Here is a 20,351-nt window from a genome sequence, read left to right on the forward strand (position 1 = left end):
ACCATGAATTCTCTTCAGTACCAGGAGATATTGGATGGAAACGTGATGCAGTCCGTCACACACCTGAGGCTTGGGAGACGTTGGACCTTTCAACAGGACAATGATCCCAAGCATACCTCCAAGTCCACTAGAGCATGGTTGCAGAGGAAAGGCTGGAACATTTTGGAGTGGCCATCGCAGTCACCAGACTTAAATCCGATTGAGAACCTCTGGTGGGACTTAAAGAAAGCAGTTGCAGTGCGCAAGCCTAAGAATGTGACTGAACTGGAGGCCTTTGCCCATGAAGAATGGGCGAAGATACCCGTAGATCGCTGCAAGACACTTGTGTCAAGCTATGCTTCACGTTTAAAAGCTGTTATAACTGTAAAAGGATGCTGTACTAAGTACTAAGATTGAATGTCACTTGGGGGTTGAATAAAACTGATAATGCTGTGAGCACAGAAAAGACATTTGTGGTTATTTCATTATAACTGTTATGTTATATTTGTCTGACCTACAAGTGCCTCTTTAATGTAAATGTAAGCAAGATGACTGAATGATCAAAAGCAATGTCAAACTGGCCAAAACACTCAATTTCAGTGGGGGTTGAATAATTTTGGTCACAACTGTATATATTACATGCTGTCACTAGTCAGTATCACTGCCATATCAGTCATATGATGCCGCTGTACTGCTCTTGTGTAAGTATGTCATTAAAAAATGGGACAGAAAAATATTTTTCTTCATTTACCAAAAAAGGGACAAAAAATTACTTAAAAAATCTCACCATGCCTCTTATTAAATACCTTTGTATGTCTACTTTTCAAAAACGGTTGTCATTTGATGGATATTTGTATTGTCCTGACATTTTTTCAAGAAATACTGTAGGCTGTCAGGATGTCAGGATTGATCAATTTTCAGATACTGTATATACTGTATACCTTCGATTGTAGACTCTATTACTTTTACAGAAACTAAAAAATATACACTGATTTCTATTATTTTTACCAAAGAAATGTAGCAGAGTACATTTTGGTATAAATTTATGAAAAAAAGATTATTTATTTGCAAAACTTTACAACAGAAAGGAAGAAAAATTTTGTGTTTTTTCACAATTTTTTTTGTATTGTTTTTCATTTATAAAAGATATGTCTAAAAAAAAATTCTAAAAATGTAATTTGGGTATAGTGTTGCCCAAAAACAGCCGCTGTAAAAACGTCCCGTGTGCATGAGGACTTTACAGCTAAAAAACTCCTCTAGAATCCACTAGTTTTGGGTTTTTTTCCAGCCATAAAACACTGATTCCAGTCTGTGTGTGTGTGGACACCAAGGATAACATGCTGGGGGGTTTACTGGCTGTTGAAAAATACCCCAAAAACCAAAAACAGCCGCTGTAAGAACGTCCCGTGAGGACAAAGAGTGATAGTGCTGAAATATGACAATTGACGTGGGCAGGAAAGGGGAGAACGCGTCCGGTACTGAAGTGGTTAACCATTTCAATACCGGGCAATTTTACACCTTCCTGCCCAGGCCAGTTTTCACGTTTCAGCGCTCTCACACTTTGAATGACAATTGCGCGGTCATACAACATTGTACCCAAACTAAAATGTTATCATTTTCTTCACACAACTAGAGCTTTCTTTTGGTGGCATTTAATCACTGCTGGGGTTTTTATTTTTTGCTAAATTAACAAAAAAAGACCAAAAATGTGGGAAAAAAACAAGTTTTTCTTTGTTTCTGTTATAAAAGTTTACAAATAAATAATTGTTCTTCATAAATTTAGGCCGAGATGTATTCTGCTACATGTCTTTGGGGAAAATAACCCAAATTAGGATGTATTATTTAGTTTGTAGGAAAGTTATAGAGTTCACAAACTATGGTATAGATCTGAATATTGATCAATCCTGAAGTACTGACAGCCAATCTAATTTCTTGAGGTTCAAGAATGTCAAAACAGTACAGATATCCCCCAAATGTCAGGACAGTGCAGATATCCCCCAAATGTCAGGACAGTACAGATATCCCCCAAATGTCAGGACAGTACAGATATCCCCAAATGTCAGGACAGTACAGATATCCCCCAAATGTCAGGACAGTACAGATATCCCCAAATGTCAGGACGGTACAGATATCCCCCAAATGTCAGGACAGTACAGATATCCCCCCAAATGTCAGGACAGTACAGATATCTCCCCAAATGTCAGGACAGTACAGATATCCCCCAAATGTCAGAACAGTACAGATATCCCCCAAATGTCAGGACAGTACAGATATCCCCCAAATGTCAGGACAGTACAGATATCCCCCCAAATGTCAGAACAGTACAGATATCCCCCAAATGTCAGGACAGTACAGATATCCCCCCAAATGTCAGGACGGTACAGATATCCCCCAAATGACCCCTTTTTGCAGAGTAGACAGTCCGATGTACTTCATAAGAGGCATGGCGAGTTTTCTGAAGTTGTATTTTTTTTGTCATAATTTTTCGGAAAATGAAAAAATGTAAAAAATTATTTTCACTATTTTTTTTTTTACATACTGTCACCAGTGCAGTACAGCGTCATCATATAACTGGCATGGCGGTGATCAGGGACACTGACTGGTGACAGTATGAAAAAATATATATATATATTAATTTTATTTTTGTTTTTTTAAATATGTTTAATTTTTTATTACATTTATTATAATTTTTTAAAGATTTTTTTTTCATATTTTACTATGACCAAAGTAGTACAATGTTACCATAGTAACATTGTACTACTTTGGGGAAGTGATCAGTATTTTTTTTTTACACAGTTTGCTTATAGAAAAGAATTACTTTGCTATAAGCAAGCATTTACCAGAATGAAATCGATTCATTCAGGTTTTTTTTTTTTTTGTGCTTAACTGTGATTTGGCCACAGCTAATCACATGACATATGCATGTGACCTGCTGTGACCATTCACAGCTAGGCACTAGTATACAATGGATGGCATGAATGAAGCCATCCATTGTATACAACTGTCATGTGACCTGCTGTGATTGGTCACAGCAGGTCACATGGTACCGGCAACGAGGGCCGGTACTCAGATATGTCAAAGGCCGTGTCCGAGGTACATGGCCGGTGACAGATCGCGCCGCTGCACGGCTCTGCAACCGTGCGAACTGCGCATGTGCGGGAGGACGCCAAATGGCGTATAACCCGGAAAGCTACAGCATTTTTGCCGCCGCCAAACGGCTATAGGCCGGGCGGCTAATGGTTACAGTGCAATAAAAAATATTTTAATAGAAAAAACTATTTTTGTAGACTGAATGGTGTCAGCCTTGCAGGTAGCAACAGCAGGCATAACAAAATGCTTCCAATGGTACAATTACCAGAGCAAACAGGAGGAAATGAGAGAAGGTTCCGGGTTGGAGAAACTTTCTATCATTTAACCCGGGGGACAGAAGTCGTTGTCCATAGAGGACCCCGCAGTTCAGGATAAATCTCTAAAAATATTTTATTTAATTTCTGTGGTATTTATACTGATGTGTGACGGGCAGATAAGGATAATATCATATTTTAAAGCAATAGATTTAATGGGTGACACTAAGAAATGTCTTTTGACTATAATTGTTACACATTTGTGGTGGAAACTGTACAATGGGGGGGCCAATGTCATGAAAAGTGATTGTCACATGTGCTCCTCCTCACCGTATTATTATTGTTTATGTTCCATTTTATTTTTTTGGGGTCAATGTGAAATTGGTCTTCCTCTTTAGCCCATGGTGTGTAGAAACCAACATCCGAAGACTTTACACTAAGATGGTGGAGAGACTTCATCCAATTTACTATCTTGTAGTGGAAAGGAAATTCACCATTTTCATCAAATAAGGTCGTTCTGTCTGCCGTCTTAAATGGATTTTTTATTTGTTTCACATATTTATACAACTGGAGGAAAGAAAAACCTCAAACAAGTTAAAGTGTTACTAAATCTACAACAGTACAATCAGTCTGTAGATGCAGCAGGGGCGGACTGACAACTCATGGGGCCCCCGGGCAATAGGGGATCATGGGGCCCCTGTGTCCTTGCCCAAACTCAAAAAAGCCTATGAAAAAGGTACCAGGGGCATCTCATGGGGCCCTCTACGGACCCCGGGAACTCAGGCAGTGCCCGAGTTTCCAAATGGTCAGTCCGCCTCTGATATGCAGTAAATCATCCTTGTTACACTTGATGTGGAGCCTAAGGATTTAATCCTCCACATTGTGTTTGATCCTGTATTCTCTGATCCTCTCCTTTTTTCAGTGCCCTCCTCTTATCTTCTGATAAGTTATATCAGATATAGTGAATGCGGGGTCCGGGGAGAGCGGATATAGTAAATGCGGGGTCCGGGGACAGCGGATATAGTGAATGCGGGGTCCGGGGAGAGCGGATATAGTGAATGCGGGGTCTGGGGAGACCAGATATAGTGAATGCAAGGTCCGGGGAGAGCGGACATAGTGAATGCGGGGTCCGGGGAGAGCGGATATAGTGAATGCAAGGTCCGGGGAGAGCGGACATAGTGAATGCGGGGTCCGGGGAGAGCGGATATAGTGAATGTAGGGTCCGGGGAGAGCGGATATAGTGAATGCGGGGTCCGGGGAGAGCAGATATAGTGAATGCGGGGTCCGGGGAGAGTGGATATAGTCAATGCAGGGTCTGGGGAGAGCGGATATAATGAATGCAGGGTCCGGGGAGACCGGATATAGTGAATGCGGGGTCCAGGGAGAGCGGATATAGTGAACGCGGGGTCCGGGGAGAGCGGATATAGTGAACGCGGGGTCCGGGGAGAGCGGATATAGTGAACGCGGGGTCCGGGGAGAGCGGATATAGTGAACGCGGGGTCCGGGGAGAGCGGATATAGTGAATGCAGGGTCCGGGGAGAGCGGATATAGTGAATGCAGGGTCCGGGGAGAGCGGATATAGTGAATGCGGGGTCTGGGGAGAGCGGATGTAATGAATGTGGAGTCCGGGGAGAGCGAATATAGTGAATGCGGAGTCCGGGGAGAGCGGATATAGTGAATGCGGGGTCCGGGGAGAGCGGATATAGTGAATGCGGGGTCCGGGGAGAGCGGATATAGTCAATCCGGGGTCCGGGGAGAGCGGATATAGTGAATGCGGGGTCCGGGGAGAGCGGATATAGTCAATCCGGGGTCCGGGGAGAGCGGATATAGTGAATGCGGGGTCCGGGGAGAGCGGATATAGTGAATGCGGGGTCTGGGGAGAGCGGATATAGTGAATGCGGGGTCCGGGGAGATTGGATATAGTGAATGCGGGGTCCCTGGAGAGCAGATATAGTGAATGCGGGGTCCGGGGAGAGCCGATATAGTGAATGCGGGGTCCGGGGAGAGCCGATATAGTGAATGCGGGGTCCGGGGAGAGCCGATATAGTGAATGCGGGGTCCGGGGAAACCGGATATAGTGAATGCGGAGTCCGGGGAGAGTGGATATAGTGAATGCGGGGTCCGTGGAGAGCGGATATAGTGAATGCGGGGTCCGGGGAGAGCGGATATAGTGAATGCGGGGTCTGTGGAGAGCGGATATAGTGAATGCGGAGTCCGGGGAGAGCGGATATAGTGAATGCGGGGTCTGGGGAGATTGGATATAGTGAATGCGGGGTCCGGGGAGAGCGGATATAGTGACTCGCAGGGGGTGTGTGTTCTAAAATGACATCCATGGGCGTCGTCTCAGAACTATACAACCGCGTGTAGCCATCCTTCGGCTATAGCACGGTTGGGAAATAGTTAACAAGGGGGCCCCAGATCCCATTCGCCCCATGTAAAAGAGTATGGGTTACATAATACCCCTACTCATTCACCAGAAAGTCTCAAAAAGTAAAAGAAAAAAACACACACTGGGTGAAACAACCCCCGAGTCTATCTATTATGGGTAAGTGTCATTTGTCGAATGACAGATTAACATGGGGCCGGGGTCCATCGGTGATGTCACCAGGTAACCCCGCTTCCATGTCAACCTGCCATTCTGTGTGTGACACTTGCCCAATGACAGGTAGATGTGGGGTGGGGTCACCCGGTGATTCACTGGGTGACCCCGCCCCCATCTTTACCTGTCATTCGTTGTGTGTCCCTGGATGGAAGTCGTGTTCAGTGGGTGGTGTTTTTTTTAGTGTGGGTCAGCATTTATTTGTTCTTGCCCCTTTTCTGGCCTGCAGGGCTTCATACTCAAAAGTCTGGTATGGATTTTGGGGGACCCAATGCCATCTCTGTTTAATTTTGGCATGGGGTTCCCCTTAAAATCCATACCAGATCTAAGGGTCTGATATTTATTTTGGGGGGACCCCATGTCTTTTTATTTAATATTGGCATGGAGTTCCCATTAAAATCCAAACCAGACCCCCAAACTTTTTTATTTTATTTTTTTAAATTTTGAAAGCTGGTATTGTTTGCTGACATTGTGCTGTCTATTCTGCTGACTGCAGATGGGTCATGGTTGGTAACGATGTGGCGGCTGGCCGCCTGTCCGCTCCTTAACAATCAGCTGTTATTTAAATCAATTTGGATCATTCGGTTCATTTGGATGCTTCAAACATCCGAATGACATAAAATGAATTTTGTTGTCTCAACATAATTTATTTTAGATTTGTTGAAATTTTGTTACTATTGAATTTAGAGATTTGGATACATCCAAATCTCTGAATAATGATTTTAGTCCGAATTTCAATTCAGAATGAAACGAGCTACACATGTCTAAACTGGACTTTGCTGCAACATTCATCCGGAGGTACAATTTCTCTATTATTAGCTATATATAAAATAAGGTGCAGTGCTAAAACTCCAACCACATATGTGAAATTTCAAAAATCAACAAACATATGAATATGATTATAAAATAAATAAATAAAGTGACATTGTGACAAAGTGCCAAGAAAATCATTCAAATTTAAGTGACTCAGAGGTAACGAAGCCCGTCACTTTCTAGTGACCAATAGTGTTATTATAGTGCTGAAATGTTGTCCGAATACAAAGTGTATGGAAGATCTGAAATCTTCAATTATAAGTGCTCCATCCGGTATTTATGGTGATGTGACCAATAGTATAAAGACTGCGCACTCACCAGATGCGCAATCAATGAGCGCATTTAGAGACAATACTCTCACTTGGTGATAGTACGTGCCTGGAGAAGCAGGAAGTGGCTGTTGCCGGGGTGAGCTGAGGTAGTCATGAGGTCTGAGTGCTGAGTGTTTGCATAGGGATGCTGCCTGTATACAGCTGAGAGTCCGCTACTTCTCAGTATCACGCTATTGGCCTCCTCTTTTCTGGGCTCCCTGTGAGCTTTAACAACCTGCAGAGCTACAGGAAAGGAGTGATAGAGCCATATTGACAGCAGAGTGAGCAGTGAGGGGAATACCTGACCAGACCATATCCATCCTTAAAGGAGCCTCCAGTTCATCCACTGAGAGTATTGTCTCTAAATGTGCTCATTGATTGCGCATCTGGTGAGTGTGCAGTCTTTATACTATTGGTCACATCGCCATAAATACCGGATGGAGCACTTATGATTGAAGATTTCAGATCTTCCATACACTTTGTATTCAGACAACATTTCAGAACTATAATAACACTATTGGTCACTAGAAAGTGATGGACTTCACGTTACCTCTGAGTGTCAAGGTCCTACCTTTCCTCAGAGCTTGTGCATCTCCATGTGCTGGCATCCATCTTAGATTTCTGCAAAGCATGGTGGGAACCTTTATGCCTTCAGGCTTCTGCGGCTCCTCCTTAGAAGGGTGTGGCTGATCACATTTAAACTTGCTGTCTGCAAGTGCTCTCTGCATTCGTGTCCTGTATGTTTCCTTGTCGAAAGCTCTTGTTCTGTTCTCGTTGCTCTCCTGGTAACCGACTCAGCTTGGACAAGACCATTCACTGCTTTAACCCTTTACCTGACCTCCCGTTGATGAACCCGGCCCGTGACCTGAGTATTCTTTGCCTACCGTCCAGGGGCGGACTGACAACTCATGGGGCCCCCGGGCAATAGGGGATCATGGGGCCCCTGTGTCCTTGCCCAAACTTAAAAAAGCCCATGAAAAAGGTACTAGGGGCATCTCATGGGGCCCCTACTGACCCTGGGCCCTCGGGCAGTGCCCGAGTTTCCAAATGGTCAGTCCGCCTCTGCTACCGTCTAGTACTGTCTGCTCCTTTGTTATTGACACGGCCTGTCTGACTACGCTACACGTGTTCCCATCTAGCTCCCACCAGCTTTACGCCATTGGCAGCAGTCGTTACCGCAGCTGGAGTTACTCGGGGGGCCACGACCTGGTCTCAGGCTGTGTCAAGTCCATCCCCACCATCAGGGGCTCTAGCGAAGGGTAGCCTGGAGCTTAGATTCCACACCCTGAAGGACTCTGGTCTGTGGGTGGTGGCTGTCGTCAATCGCTGCGTGACCTTACCATAGGCCTGCCTGCCCATTCCATCATTCCTGCCCTGACGCTGAGTCACTTAAATTTGAATGATTTTCTTGGCACTTTGTCACAATGTCACTTTATTTATTTATTTTATAATCATATTCAAATAATCATATGTTTGTTGATTTTTGAAATTTCACAGATGTGGTTGGAGTTTTAGCGCTGCACCTTATTTTATATTTGATGCTTTGGAGGTTATTTGGTATCCTTTGGTGTTACAGCAGCTTTCTTAGACTGTTAGCGTTCACTTTCCCTACTTTGTGTTTTTATTCACTATATATACCCGGGTATATGTGCACAATTCCCCCAGGACTCTTGCTGGGCTCTTTGCTGATAGTACCTGTTTGTACATTGGACGTATGTACTTTCCTATATAAGGCTTGTATTATTTCCATACTGGTGTACATCTATATACTTGTGGTTATTGCTATATGCTGGTTGCAGTAGTTCCTCAGCTCCCAATGACTGTGTTAGATTACTGATTAATTTCCCAGGAAGAAAATCCTCTCTGTCCACAGAGGCCCTGTCCTGGGTGGAGGCACTGCCAACTTTGTTAGCAAACTCACTCTTCCACTTAGCAAAGGTTACATAGTTAGTCTGGCTGAAAAAAGACACAAGTCCATCCAGTTCAACCATATCCTGATGATTGCTGTGGGCTGTTGGGGTTGCAGCACTATTTTCATTGCTATATAAATAGGGGATACTCCTAAAACGCCAGCCACCAAATTCAGTTTTATGAAGCATACAAGTTGCAAAGGTGGCCACTCATCACATCATCGTACAATAAGTTATAATGAGATACGTTACATAGTTACATAGTTACATAGTTAGTCTAGCTGAAAAGACAAAAGTCCATCCAGTTCAACCATAAAAAAAAAAAAAGTTATAATCCTACACCCACAGTTGATCCAGAGGAAGGAAAAAAAACAGGAAAGCACGATCCAATTTGCTCCTGCAGGAGAAAAAAAATTCTCCCTGATCCCCTGAGAGGCAACCGGATATTCCCTGGATCAACTTTACCTATAAATGTTATATCCAGTTATATTCTGTGTATCCAAGAAAGAATCCAGGACTTTCCTACAGCAATCCACTGAGCTGGCCACAACCAACTCTTGAGGGAGTCTATTCCACATTCTCACAGCTCTCACTGTGAAGAAACCTTTCCATGTTTGGAGATTACATTTATTTTCCTCTAGACATAAAGAGCGCCCCCTTGTCCTCTGTGATGACCTCAGGGGGAATAACTACACCGTGTTCACTATATGAACAACTGATGTATTATACATGGAGATCATATCCCCCCTTATGTATTATACATGGAGATCATATTCCCCCTTATGTATTATACATGCAGATCATATCCCCCTTATGTATTATACATGGAGATCATATCCCCGCTTATGTATTATACATGGAGATCATATCCCCCCCTTATGTATTATACATGGTGATCATATCCCCCCTTATGTATTATACATGGAGATCATATCCCCCCTTATGTATTATACATGGAGATCATATCACCCCTTATGTATTATACATGGAGATCATATCCCCCCTTATGTATTATACATGGAGATCATATCCCCCCTTATGTATTATACATGGAGATCATATCCCCCCCTTATGTATTATACATGGAGATCATATCCCCCCTTATGTATTATACATGGAGATCATATCCCCCCTTATGTATTATACATGGAGATCATATCCCCCCTTATGTATTATACATGGAGATCATATCCCCCTTATGTATTATACATGGTGATCATATCCCCCCTTATGTATTATACATGGAGATCATACCCCCCCTTATGTATTCTACATGGAGATCATATCCCCCTTATGTATTATACATGGTGATCATATCCCCCCTTATGTATTATACATGGAGATCATATCCCCCCTTATGTATTATACATGGAGATCATATCCCCCTTATGTATTATACATGGTGATCATATCCCCCCTTATGTATTATACATGGAGATCATATCCCCCTTATGTATTATACATGGAGATCATATCCCCCTTATGTATTATACATGGAGATCATATCCCCCCTTATGTATTATACATGGAGATCATATCCCCCTTATGTATTATACATGGAGATCATATCCCCCCTTATGTATTATACATGGAGATCATATCCCCCCTTATGTATTATACATGGAGATCATATCCCCCTTATGTATTATACATGGAGATCATATCCCCCTTATGTATTATACATGGAGATCATATCCCCCCTTATGTATTATACATGGAGATCATATCCCCCTTATGTATTATACATGGAGATCATATCCCCCCTTATGTATTATACATGGAGATCATATCCCCCCTTATGTATTATACATGGAGATCATATCCCCCTTATGTATTATACATAGTGATCATATCCCCCCTTATGTATTATACATGGAGATCATATCCCTCCTTATGTATTATACATGGAGATCATATCCCCCTTATGTATTATACATGGAGATCATATCCCCCCCTTATGTATTATACATGGTGATCATATCCCTCTTATGTATTATACATGGAGATCATATCCCCCCTTATGTATTATACATGGAGATCATATCCCCCCTTATGTATTATACATGGAGATCATATCCCCCCTATGTATTATACATGGAGATCATATCCCCCTTATGTATTATACATGGAGATCATATCCCCCCTTATGTATTATACATGGAGATCATATCCCCCTTATGTATTATGCATGGAGATCATATCCCCACTTATGTATTATACATGGAGATCATATCCCCCTTAATCTCCTCTTCTCAGTAGAGAATACATTCAGTTCCTCTAATCTTTTCTCATAGCTGATCTCCTCCATGCCTCTTATCAGTTTGGTTGCCCTTCTCTGCACTTTCTTCAGTTCCCCAAAGTTTTTTTTGTGAATTGGTGCCCAAAATTGTACTGCATATTCCAGATAAGGCATTACTAATGATTTGTACCCGGGTGGGGGGTAATATGATATCTCTCTCTGGAGTCTATACATCTCCTAATACAAGAGAGGATTTTGCTCACTTTAGAACCCGCAGCTTGGCATTGCTGCCATTATTAAGCTTGTGATCTACCAGAACTCCCAGATCCTTCTCCACCATTGACCCCCCCAGATCCTTCTCCACCATTGACTCACCTCAGTGGTCCCCCCCCCCCCCAGTATGTATGTTCCATGCATATTCTTAGCCCCCAAGTGCACAACCTTACATTTATCAACATTAAACCTCATTGGCCCCATAGTCTCCCAATTACACAGAGCATTGAGGTCGGCTTGTAAGTTGGAGACATCCTGTAAGGACGTTATTCCCCGGCACAGCTTGGTGTCATCTGCAAAGACTGAAATGGGATTTTTAATCCCAGACCCTATATTGTTTATAAATATATTCAAAAGTAAGAGTCCAAAAACTGAACCTTGGGGTACCCCACTAATAACACTGAACCTTGGAGTACCACACTAATAACACTGAACCTTGGGGTACCCCACTAATAACACTGAACCTTGGGGTACACCACTGACACCCCTAGACCATTCAGAGTATGAATCATTAACCACTACTCTCTGAATACCATCTTTTAGCCAGTTTTCTGTCCATTTACATACAGATTTTTCCAGCCTGTAGACCTTACCTTACCCATTAGCCATGTGTGGGGAACATCATTAGATGTTTCATTTTCAAAATCTTCCAAACTATACAGTATCTTCCTCTTCATCTTTAGCCCTCAAAAAATGTATATAAACCGTACATAGTGCATTACCTTTATCACATAAAATTAACTCTAATAAATTACACTCACAAAAATGTGCTCAATCCGTGCCATAAATTCCACCAGGTGCCAACTTGTGATATCTGTAATTCATACCCTTACCCTCTGGGTATGTCTTGTTCACCTTGTTTACAAATTTTCAAATCTTTTCAATTTGTGAACTCTTCCTCTAGTACTCCTCTTCATAGGTGATCGTACCCTCCAAAAGATTATACATATAGTGTGATATTATTAACTGATAGATTACATATAGTGCCGCTCTGTGCTCCTTATCTTCCAAACAAGTGACCCCCAATATAGAAAGCAATCAAGTGATCCACCACCTCACAATCCATGCACCTTACCAGACTCTATGGACAAAAAAGCCTTGGATAGAAAGATTTCTTCCCAAACAATATCGCTCTTGATATTCCCACCAATGTCAGTATATAGATCCAGATAAAATGGGCAAACATCGCATAGTAAGATCACAACCAGAGGATTATTTATTCAATAAAAAAGAGCTGACAAGCACGGGATGTACATTAGCGTTTGTTGTGCAGTTTCTATGGATCAGACCTCATCCAAGATGGCCACCACACAACTTCCGGATGGTGTCTGATGTCACTTACTGACGCATTTTGTCATTACGACTTTATCAAAGGATCACCTTTGGGAACCTCACCCCGAAAAAATGAAGGAAAAAAGCAAGGGGTCCCCAATAAATTTCTACTAGACCCTTGATCCGAGCACAGACCTGATAGGGCAGGAAAGGGGGGAGATCGAGCTCCCCCCTTTCCTGCGGCTTACCAAACTATGTGCCCTTGGCATGGGGACAGTGCCATGCTGATAGGGACAAGGGCCTCTTTCCCACAACCCTGGCTCATTAGCATCAGGGTACCCCTTTAAATAAGGGGGCACTCTGATCCCGTCTCCCCTTGTGAATACGTAAGGGGTACTTGTACCCCTACCCATTCACTACAGGGTTACATTCAGTAGAAAAAAAAGAGACCAGTCTTTTGAAAAATTTCTTTAAGTGAACAAAAAACAAAAGAACAGTTTTTGACAAGTCCTTTAATTAAAAAATAAGCCAAAAAATAGTAATTGACCGTCAATCACGGCGTCCAGCATTGTCCTGATGACACCAACTCACCAAAATAACAAATAAAACCTGAGGTCTGCCTGCACCCGCTGAACACTCACCTCAATATGATAGGTCTGACACTTGCAGGTCAGATATAAACAAATACAGTAGGTGTGGCTAACAGTGATGTCACCGCCTATGCCACCACTAGCTCTGCCCAATTGTTTACATCTGACTGGCAACTGTCAGACCTGTTATATTGAGGTGAATGCTCTGCTTTTTTTTTATTAAATGACTTGTCAAAAACTGTTCTATTGTTTTTTGTTCAAGTAACGGAATTTTTAAGAAGTCTTCTAAAAAGATACAGGTATGTCTGGTTGGTGTCCATCAGTGCAGCTACTATTCAGACATCGGCCAGAGTGGGACACATGATGAAAAGTATACCTTTTCCCTGTTCAGACATGAGATCACAAGGTCTGGCAGAGGGAAGTCTCAGAACAAATTCCCTTTGCAAATTCAAATGCTAAAATCTGCAAAAAAACGTATATTTCCTTCCCCTGTGTGCCGTCCCCTGATTTTAATATATCACAATCATTAATCCATCCCATTATGTTGGCATGCTAGGTGTAGTCCTGGACTTTGACTTCTTCTTTTGACCTCACAGCCAATCATTGTCCAAATCTTGCTGCCTTAACTTCTATAACATCTTCATAATACATCCCTTCTTCCCAATGATGCCACCAAGCTATTAAATAACTCTCTTGGTATCTCTCACCTCGACTATAGTAACTCATCCTCATTGGCTTATCTCTACACGTTATCCCATCTATAGTGCTGCTAGACTCATCCACCTTATCAACAGCTCATTAACCACCAACCTTCTTTGCCAATTTCTCCACTGCCTTCCACTCACCCAACAAATACAATTTTAACTACTAACAAGAGCATCATGTAAAGCCATCCATACTTTTGCCCTGAGCTACATCATCAGCCTCATTTCAAAATATAATTCAAACCATCCTCTTCTCTCCCCCAAGACCTCCTGATCTCTAGCTCCCTCAACAACTCCTCCTATGCTTACCTCCAGGACTTCTCCAGAGCCTCTCCCATGCTTTGGAACTCACTAATCCAAGCTAGCTGGCTGTAACGGAACCGGTACCCGACCACACTTGGGTATATTCCGTTATACTGCAGCTTCCCCTGTCCGAACACCATCCACGGACCACACCCTTGAAATCCCTCAGGAAAATAGACAGCACCCAGCTCTTCCTAATACAGGAAGCCAACTCTTTATTTTTAACACAAAACACAGAATATATACAGAGGGCGGGGAAACACAACCAGGAACAGGAAATACATCATCAGCCCGCGCTATCAGTGGGAAGGGCTACAGGGAACCACCCCAACCAACCCAAGACACAGAACAATGGGATGAAACACATGGCAAAGGATATTGACAAACCCCCACACCAATACACAAACAGTACATCCCATAATAGTTGGCTGGACAGGAAGACACAGCACAATGGGGTGTAGCACATGGCAAACAAACACTGGACAACCATGTGGCCTAGACAAAGGAAAACACACAAATGCACAAGACTGGGACATTCACATACACACCCTGTACCCCTTAAACAGGCACAGGGTGGGTTAAACATAATGATTTGGGGAGATGATACAGAGGTCCCCCCACCCCCAAAAGTCACTCCCGTCACACTGGCTCGGTACACCTTCAGGAAATCCCTGAAAACGCATCTGTTCTGGGAAGTCTATACTTCCACCACCTCAAAACTATACTTATATTTTCTTCATTAGCTCATCCCTCACAGTTATTACCTTTGGTATCACTTGCATCTCTCTTTGAGATTGTGAGCTCCTAGGAACAGAGTCCTCCTAACCCCTCTTGCATTGAACTGTATTGTCTCCCTTTATATTATAAAGCATTGTGCAAACAGTTGGCTCCATATAAATCCTGTATAATAATAATAATCATAAAATTTGTGGTCAATGTACTCTTAAAAACCTTCTACAGGGGCGTGTCCAAGATGGCGACCGGAGCGACCGCATAATCCAGAGCTCCCGCGCTGACCTGTGACCGGGCAGCGGAGGACCACAGCGGGGCAGCGGAGGCTTCTGGGGGTATCCCCTGCCCCTGAGAAAGGGGCCCCGAGCGATATTTCCGCCATCTGCGGCAGCGAAAATCTGCGGCCTGGCACGTCCGCATGTCCCGGGGCTCCGGCGTAGGCCTGCACAATCCGCCGCCATCCGGGCAGCTGCGGGGCGGCGGAGGCTCCTGGGCGCATCTCCTGGCCCTGGGAGAGGGGCTCTGGGTGATATTATCGCCCTTGGTAACGGCGACATCCGAGGCCTAGCGCGGCCGCATCATCCACGGCTCCAGCGGCTAGTACATGCACCCATCCGGGCAGCGGAGGATCGCTTGCGGCATTTCTACCCCCCCGTGTCTGTGAGGGTGGTGCAGTTGACTATTGGCACTGGACATCCGTGGCTTGCTTCATCTGATACGGTCCCCCCTCATCTGGGTCACAATGAGTACAGTGGGCAGAGGGGCTGACAGCCATTGGTCATCGGGTCCCCCTCCAGTGCTTCAGGGAGCGGGGGCTTCCATCTGCTGATCCAGAAACTGCCTTCCTCTGTTACCACGGCCCAGAGGCCTATTGAGGCCTAAATAGTGCTCCGGTGAAGTGCCGGGCTCCCTGGATCTGCTTTGGAGGGCCCAGAGCTCATCATTGGGGGACCTCTGCTCCACACGTGCTCCTCGTCCCTCTCAGGCCCTGAGGTGGGAGCTGAAGCCATCATCTTGCTTCTGCTAGTCATTAATGATATACCACGGCCTATACCTTCTCCATGCCATCACGGTTCGCTAAATATTTTTACAATATAAAGTTTCTGCGGATAAGCCTGTCAGTATCTATGTAACTACAATCCTAAACCTGTTTTGGGCGTTATAGGTCCCCTGGGGTTATTATCTTTTTAGGCTACCCAATTTCCAGTTGATCACCCCCAGGAGACTCCCTGTATGCCGTCCACCAAGAAGAAAAGGGGACATGCCCAAAAGTCCCTCACAACATACCTACTTAAGACACATGAGATTTGCAGCATGTCTTCGGATAATACAGAACGAGCATCCCTGTCCGATCCCACACAGGATACCACAGCTCCTTAATTGGCTCTGGTTAATGTAGATACACAGCATCTCACAAAGGGGGACTTGGAATCTTGCCTGGAAATTATGTACACCAAGCTGGCCACTAAATTCCAATCAGAACTACATAAAAGCACTAATGTTCTCTCTCAGGAAATCGCCGCATTGGGCTCCAGGACCGACCGCTTGGAAACCAAACACGATGAGCTTAGCCTAGCCTATGGTGAACTTTCCAGAGATCATGATCATTTACAAACGGCCTTTTCACAACTGCAGGCGCAGGTTGAGGACCTTGATAATCGCAATCGCAGGATTAACCTGCGAGTCAGGGGAATTCCGGAGTCTGTATCTGACCTCTCACTAACCATAACCAAGTTATTCAAGTCACTCCTTCCAGATCGCGACCCGGGGTCCTTCGCGTGTGATCGCATCCACATAGCCCTGCGCCCTAAACCTTCTACTGATAAACCGCCTAGGGACATTGTCCTGTGTATGAAGGATTTTCTGACCAAAGAAGATATTCTTAGAGCCGCTCGAAATACCCCAACGATCTCCTTCGATGCAAATCTTTCCAGATGTTTCTCCAGCTACGTTGGAGAAACGCAGAAAAATAAAGGAAGTTACAACTGCCCTTTTTTCAGCTCGTATTCGCTACAAGTGGGGCTTCCCTTTTAAGCTGATAGTTCCACATAATCGGAGCACATATAGAGCCACATCCCTTCCCGAAGGTAGAGAAATCTTGGCCAAGTTGGGCCTGGCGGACGCCCCATCACCTCAACGCCCACCTTCCACCCCTCGTGTCTCTCCCATTTGGCACACCCCATCTCCACGGAGGGATAGAAGAAGAGTCCGACAAGAACCGGGTTGATGGGACCTTGCTCACTTGTCTATTACCCATTATTTTGACTACCCTTAGTCCTGATCCACAGTTTATTATGACTGAGACAAAAATCAGGATATAGTGATTTTGCCCATTTGTACCTTTTATATCTTAAGGATGTGCATTTCTGTGGTCACTGCTGTGCCATTTCTGCGTTTCTGAGACCTATGTATGCTTTCTCATTGATAACTGGATGTGTTGAAGTTTAACAAGGGTCTTCGGACCCTCTTAATACCGGCCATTAATTCATGGTTTCATAACCCTTGAACACGTTTCCCCACCCTGCCGCCTGACATGGCCGGAGGTGTCACCGCCCGACTGTGGGGTGGCGGCTCTGTTTTCCATGTTTTACGGAGGCAGGATTTGGGCCCATTTGGCCCTTTGATGTTTGAACTCTTTGTTTTTTCAGGTATGGCATACTGCCTGCCTGATCCATGTTTTTCAGTTACCTTTATAATTATTGGAGCTATTAAAGCTTCATTTCTATTATTTTTTATTTTTTCTCTTTTCAAAGCTTTCGCATATGATGTTGGTTTTGTGATGGCTTGTGGATGTCGCGACCCCTATTTTGGGGTCTGGATGTCCCCTATGCTGGTACTACTATTTGTTAATCTGTCTGATGTGGACTCAGGGGTCCTTGTGTTTAGCCAAAAAATTCTGGGAGATGTCTTTTCAATGTGTATTTTTATGCTGATAGCCACAGCCTTTGTATACTATGACAATTCAATGTATTTTGCATAATGTCCAGGGTTTCAATTCACCAAATAAGCGCAAAACAGCCTTTCTTCAATATAAGCGATTAGGGGCTAAAATTATTTTATTACAGGAAACACATTTTGCAGCCGCAAAACACCCAACATATTTTCATAAATCCTATAGGCAGGGGTATTATACTTTACATTCCTCCAAGAGCAGAGGAATAGCTGTCTTTCTACATAATTCATTCCCCTTTGAAGTCCAACATATACAGTATATCGTGATCCGGACAGTAGGTTTATCATTCTTAAAGGCACCCTTTCAGGTCGTGAACTTACTATTGCAAATATCTATGCACCGAATTCGGCACAAGCGTCTTTTTTTTCAAAATTTTTTGACGTTCTAGATAGGTTTTTGTCCCCCCATCTATTGGTGGGTGGGGATTTTAACTTGGTAGCAAACCCTCTTTTGGACCGGAGCTCCTCCTCGCAATCTTCCCAGGCTTTCCCAAAATCCCTTACTAAGAAATTAGATGCCCTCCAGTTGGTGGACGCCTGGAGAGCGCACAATGCGGGAGCAAGGGATTATTCAGTTTATTCTCACCCACATGACTCTTATGCCAGATTAGACTATATCTATTGTACCCCTATTTTATTGGTGAATTCTAGGTCAGCTTGCATTCACCGGAGCCCCTGGTCGGATCACGATGTTGTGGCTCTATCTATCAAGTTTATAGGATTGGCACCTACCCCCTTCTCTTGGGGACTTAATGACTCCATGCTTACTGATATTGACTCCCGCCAAGAAGTGGTTACATCTATCCGGGAATACTTTCAGTCTAACTCTACTCCTGGTATATCTTCTGCCACATTATGGGTAGCCCATAAGGCGGTCCTACGTGGCCGCCTTATCTCCATGGCCTCATCCAGGAATAGAAAACAATGGCAACAAATACTACTTCTTATCCGCGAATTAGAAGCACATTATAGAAGTCATGTTGCTAATCCATCTCTTCTCAATAAACAGTTGCTGTCCTAAAAGCGTCTAGAATTGAATACCCTACTTTCCCAAAAGACTGAAAAAGCTCTCTACTGGTCAAAGGCCTCATACTTGCTACATAGCAACTCAGCATCCACTATGTTTGCAAGCAACTCAGCATCCACATGTTTATAAGTTGTGCACCACCTCGGGCGCTATTTCATCTCTACCTCAGGAAGTTTTGGGTATTTTTGAAAACTTTTATTCTGGTCTACTAGCTCCTCCCCAGTCAGACTCTGTTTCTTCATCTGATTCATGGCTGGACTCTATACCCCTCCCTGCCCTTACACCTTCTCAGATTGCCTCTCTTAATGCCCCTTGTACTATAGAGGAAATAACTTGTGCGATTAGCGCGCTAAAAAGATCTACTGCACCGGGCCCTGACGGATTTACCGCTAGTTATTATAAACACTTTGCCTCTACGTTGGCTCCCTATTTAATAACATTATTTAATGATGCTTTGCAGGGGGGTAAGTTCCCTGAGGAGATGCTGTTGGCTAATATGTCTTTTATACCCAAACCACAGAGACCACTATTTACCACAAAACTATAGACCAATCTCAGTAATGAATAACGATCTGAAAATATTTAGCCGCATTTTGGCAGACAGGTTGGCCCCTATTATCTCCTCTTTGGTCTCTCCAGACCAATCAGGTTTTATTCCTGACAGATTCATTATTAATAACATTCGCCTCACTCTAAATGTTATTCAAGATGCCAATTTACATTCTAAAGAGGTTCTGTTGATGAGTCTAGACATAAACAAGGCCTTTGACAGTGTGCTTTTGCCCTATTTATTTTCCTTGCTACGGAAAATGGGCTTCAGTGATGGGTTTTTGGCCAGTGTGCACACCCCTAAAACAAGAATAAGGCTCCCTGGCTGTAATTCTGACTTTTTTACATTGGGTAGAGGTACCCGTCAGGGCTGTCCTCTCTCACCCCTCTTATTTGCGCTGGTGTTGGAACCTTTGGCAGTGGCGATTAAATCACATCCGGACATTTCTGGCTATCCATTATTAATTTCACATTTCAAAATAATCATGTATGCTGATGATGTTATGCTTTTTCTTATTAACCCGCTAACTTTATTGCCTAATTTATGTGCCGTATTGAACGATTTTGCTGTAGCGTCAGGTCTCACTGTTAATTTCACCAAATTGGTGATTATGCCTGTTAGTGTTCCTGATTCCCTAAGTGCATCTCTCCGTAGTTCTTTTCCATTTCGATGGGCCATGGACCGTATATTCTATTTGGGTGTTAATCTCACTTCTAGATACTCAGACATGTTTACTGCTAATTATCCACCATG

General features: G+C 43.7%; 1 protein-coding gene across 1 annotated transcript in view; it reads right to left on the bottom strand.

Annotated features, from left to right (window-relative positions):
• LOC149445864 (vomeronasal type-2 receptor 26-like) overlaps positions 1-20,351 on the bottom strand; it is a 56,377-nt gene that overhangs the window by 23,217 nt on the left and 12,809 nt on the right. Inside the window, exon 4 of the mRNA XM_089653314.1 lies at positions 3,654-3,890. Within this exon, the coding sequence (XP_089509440.1) occupies positions 3,654-3,890 (237 nt within the window). The remainder of the gene's footprint in view (positions 1-3,653; positions 3,891-20,351) is intronic.

Source organism: Staurois parvus, unplaced genomic scaffold (assembly GCF_062004578.1).
Source record: "Staurois parvus isolate SC_StPar_1 unplaced genomic scaffold, SC_StPar_1.0 ptg000706l, whole genome shotgun sequence".
In the NCBI taxonomy this organism is placed as follows: domain Eukaryota; kingdom Metazoa; phylum Chordata; class Amphibia; order Anura; family Ranidae; genus Staurois; species Staurois parvus.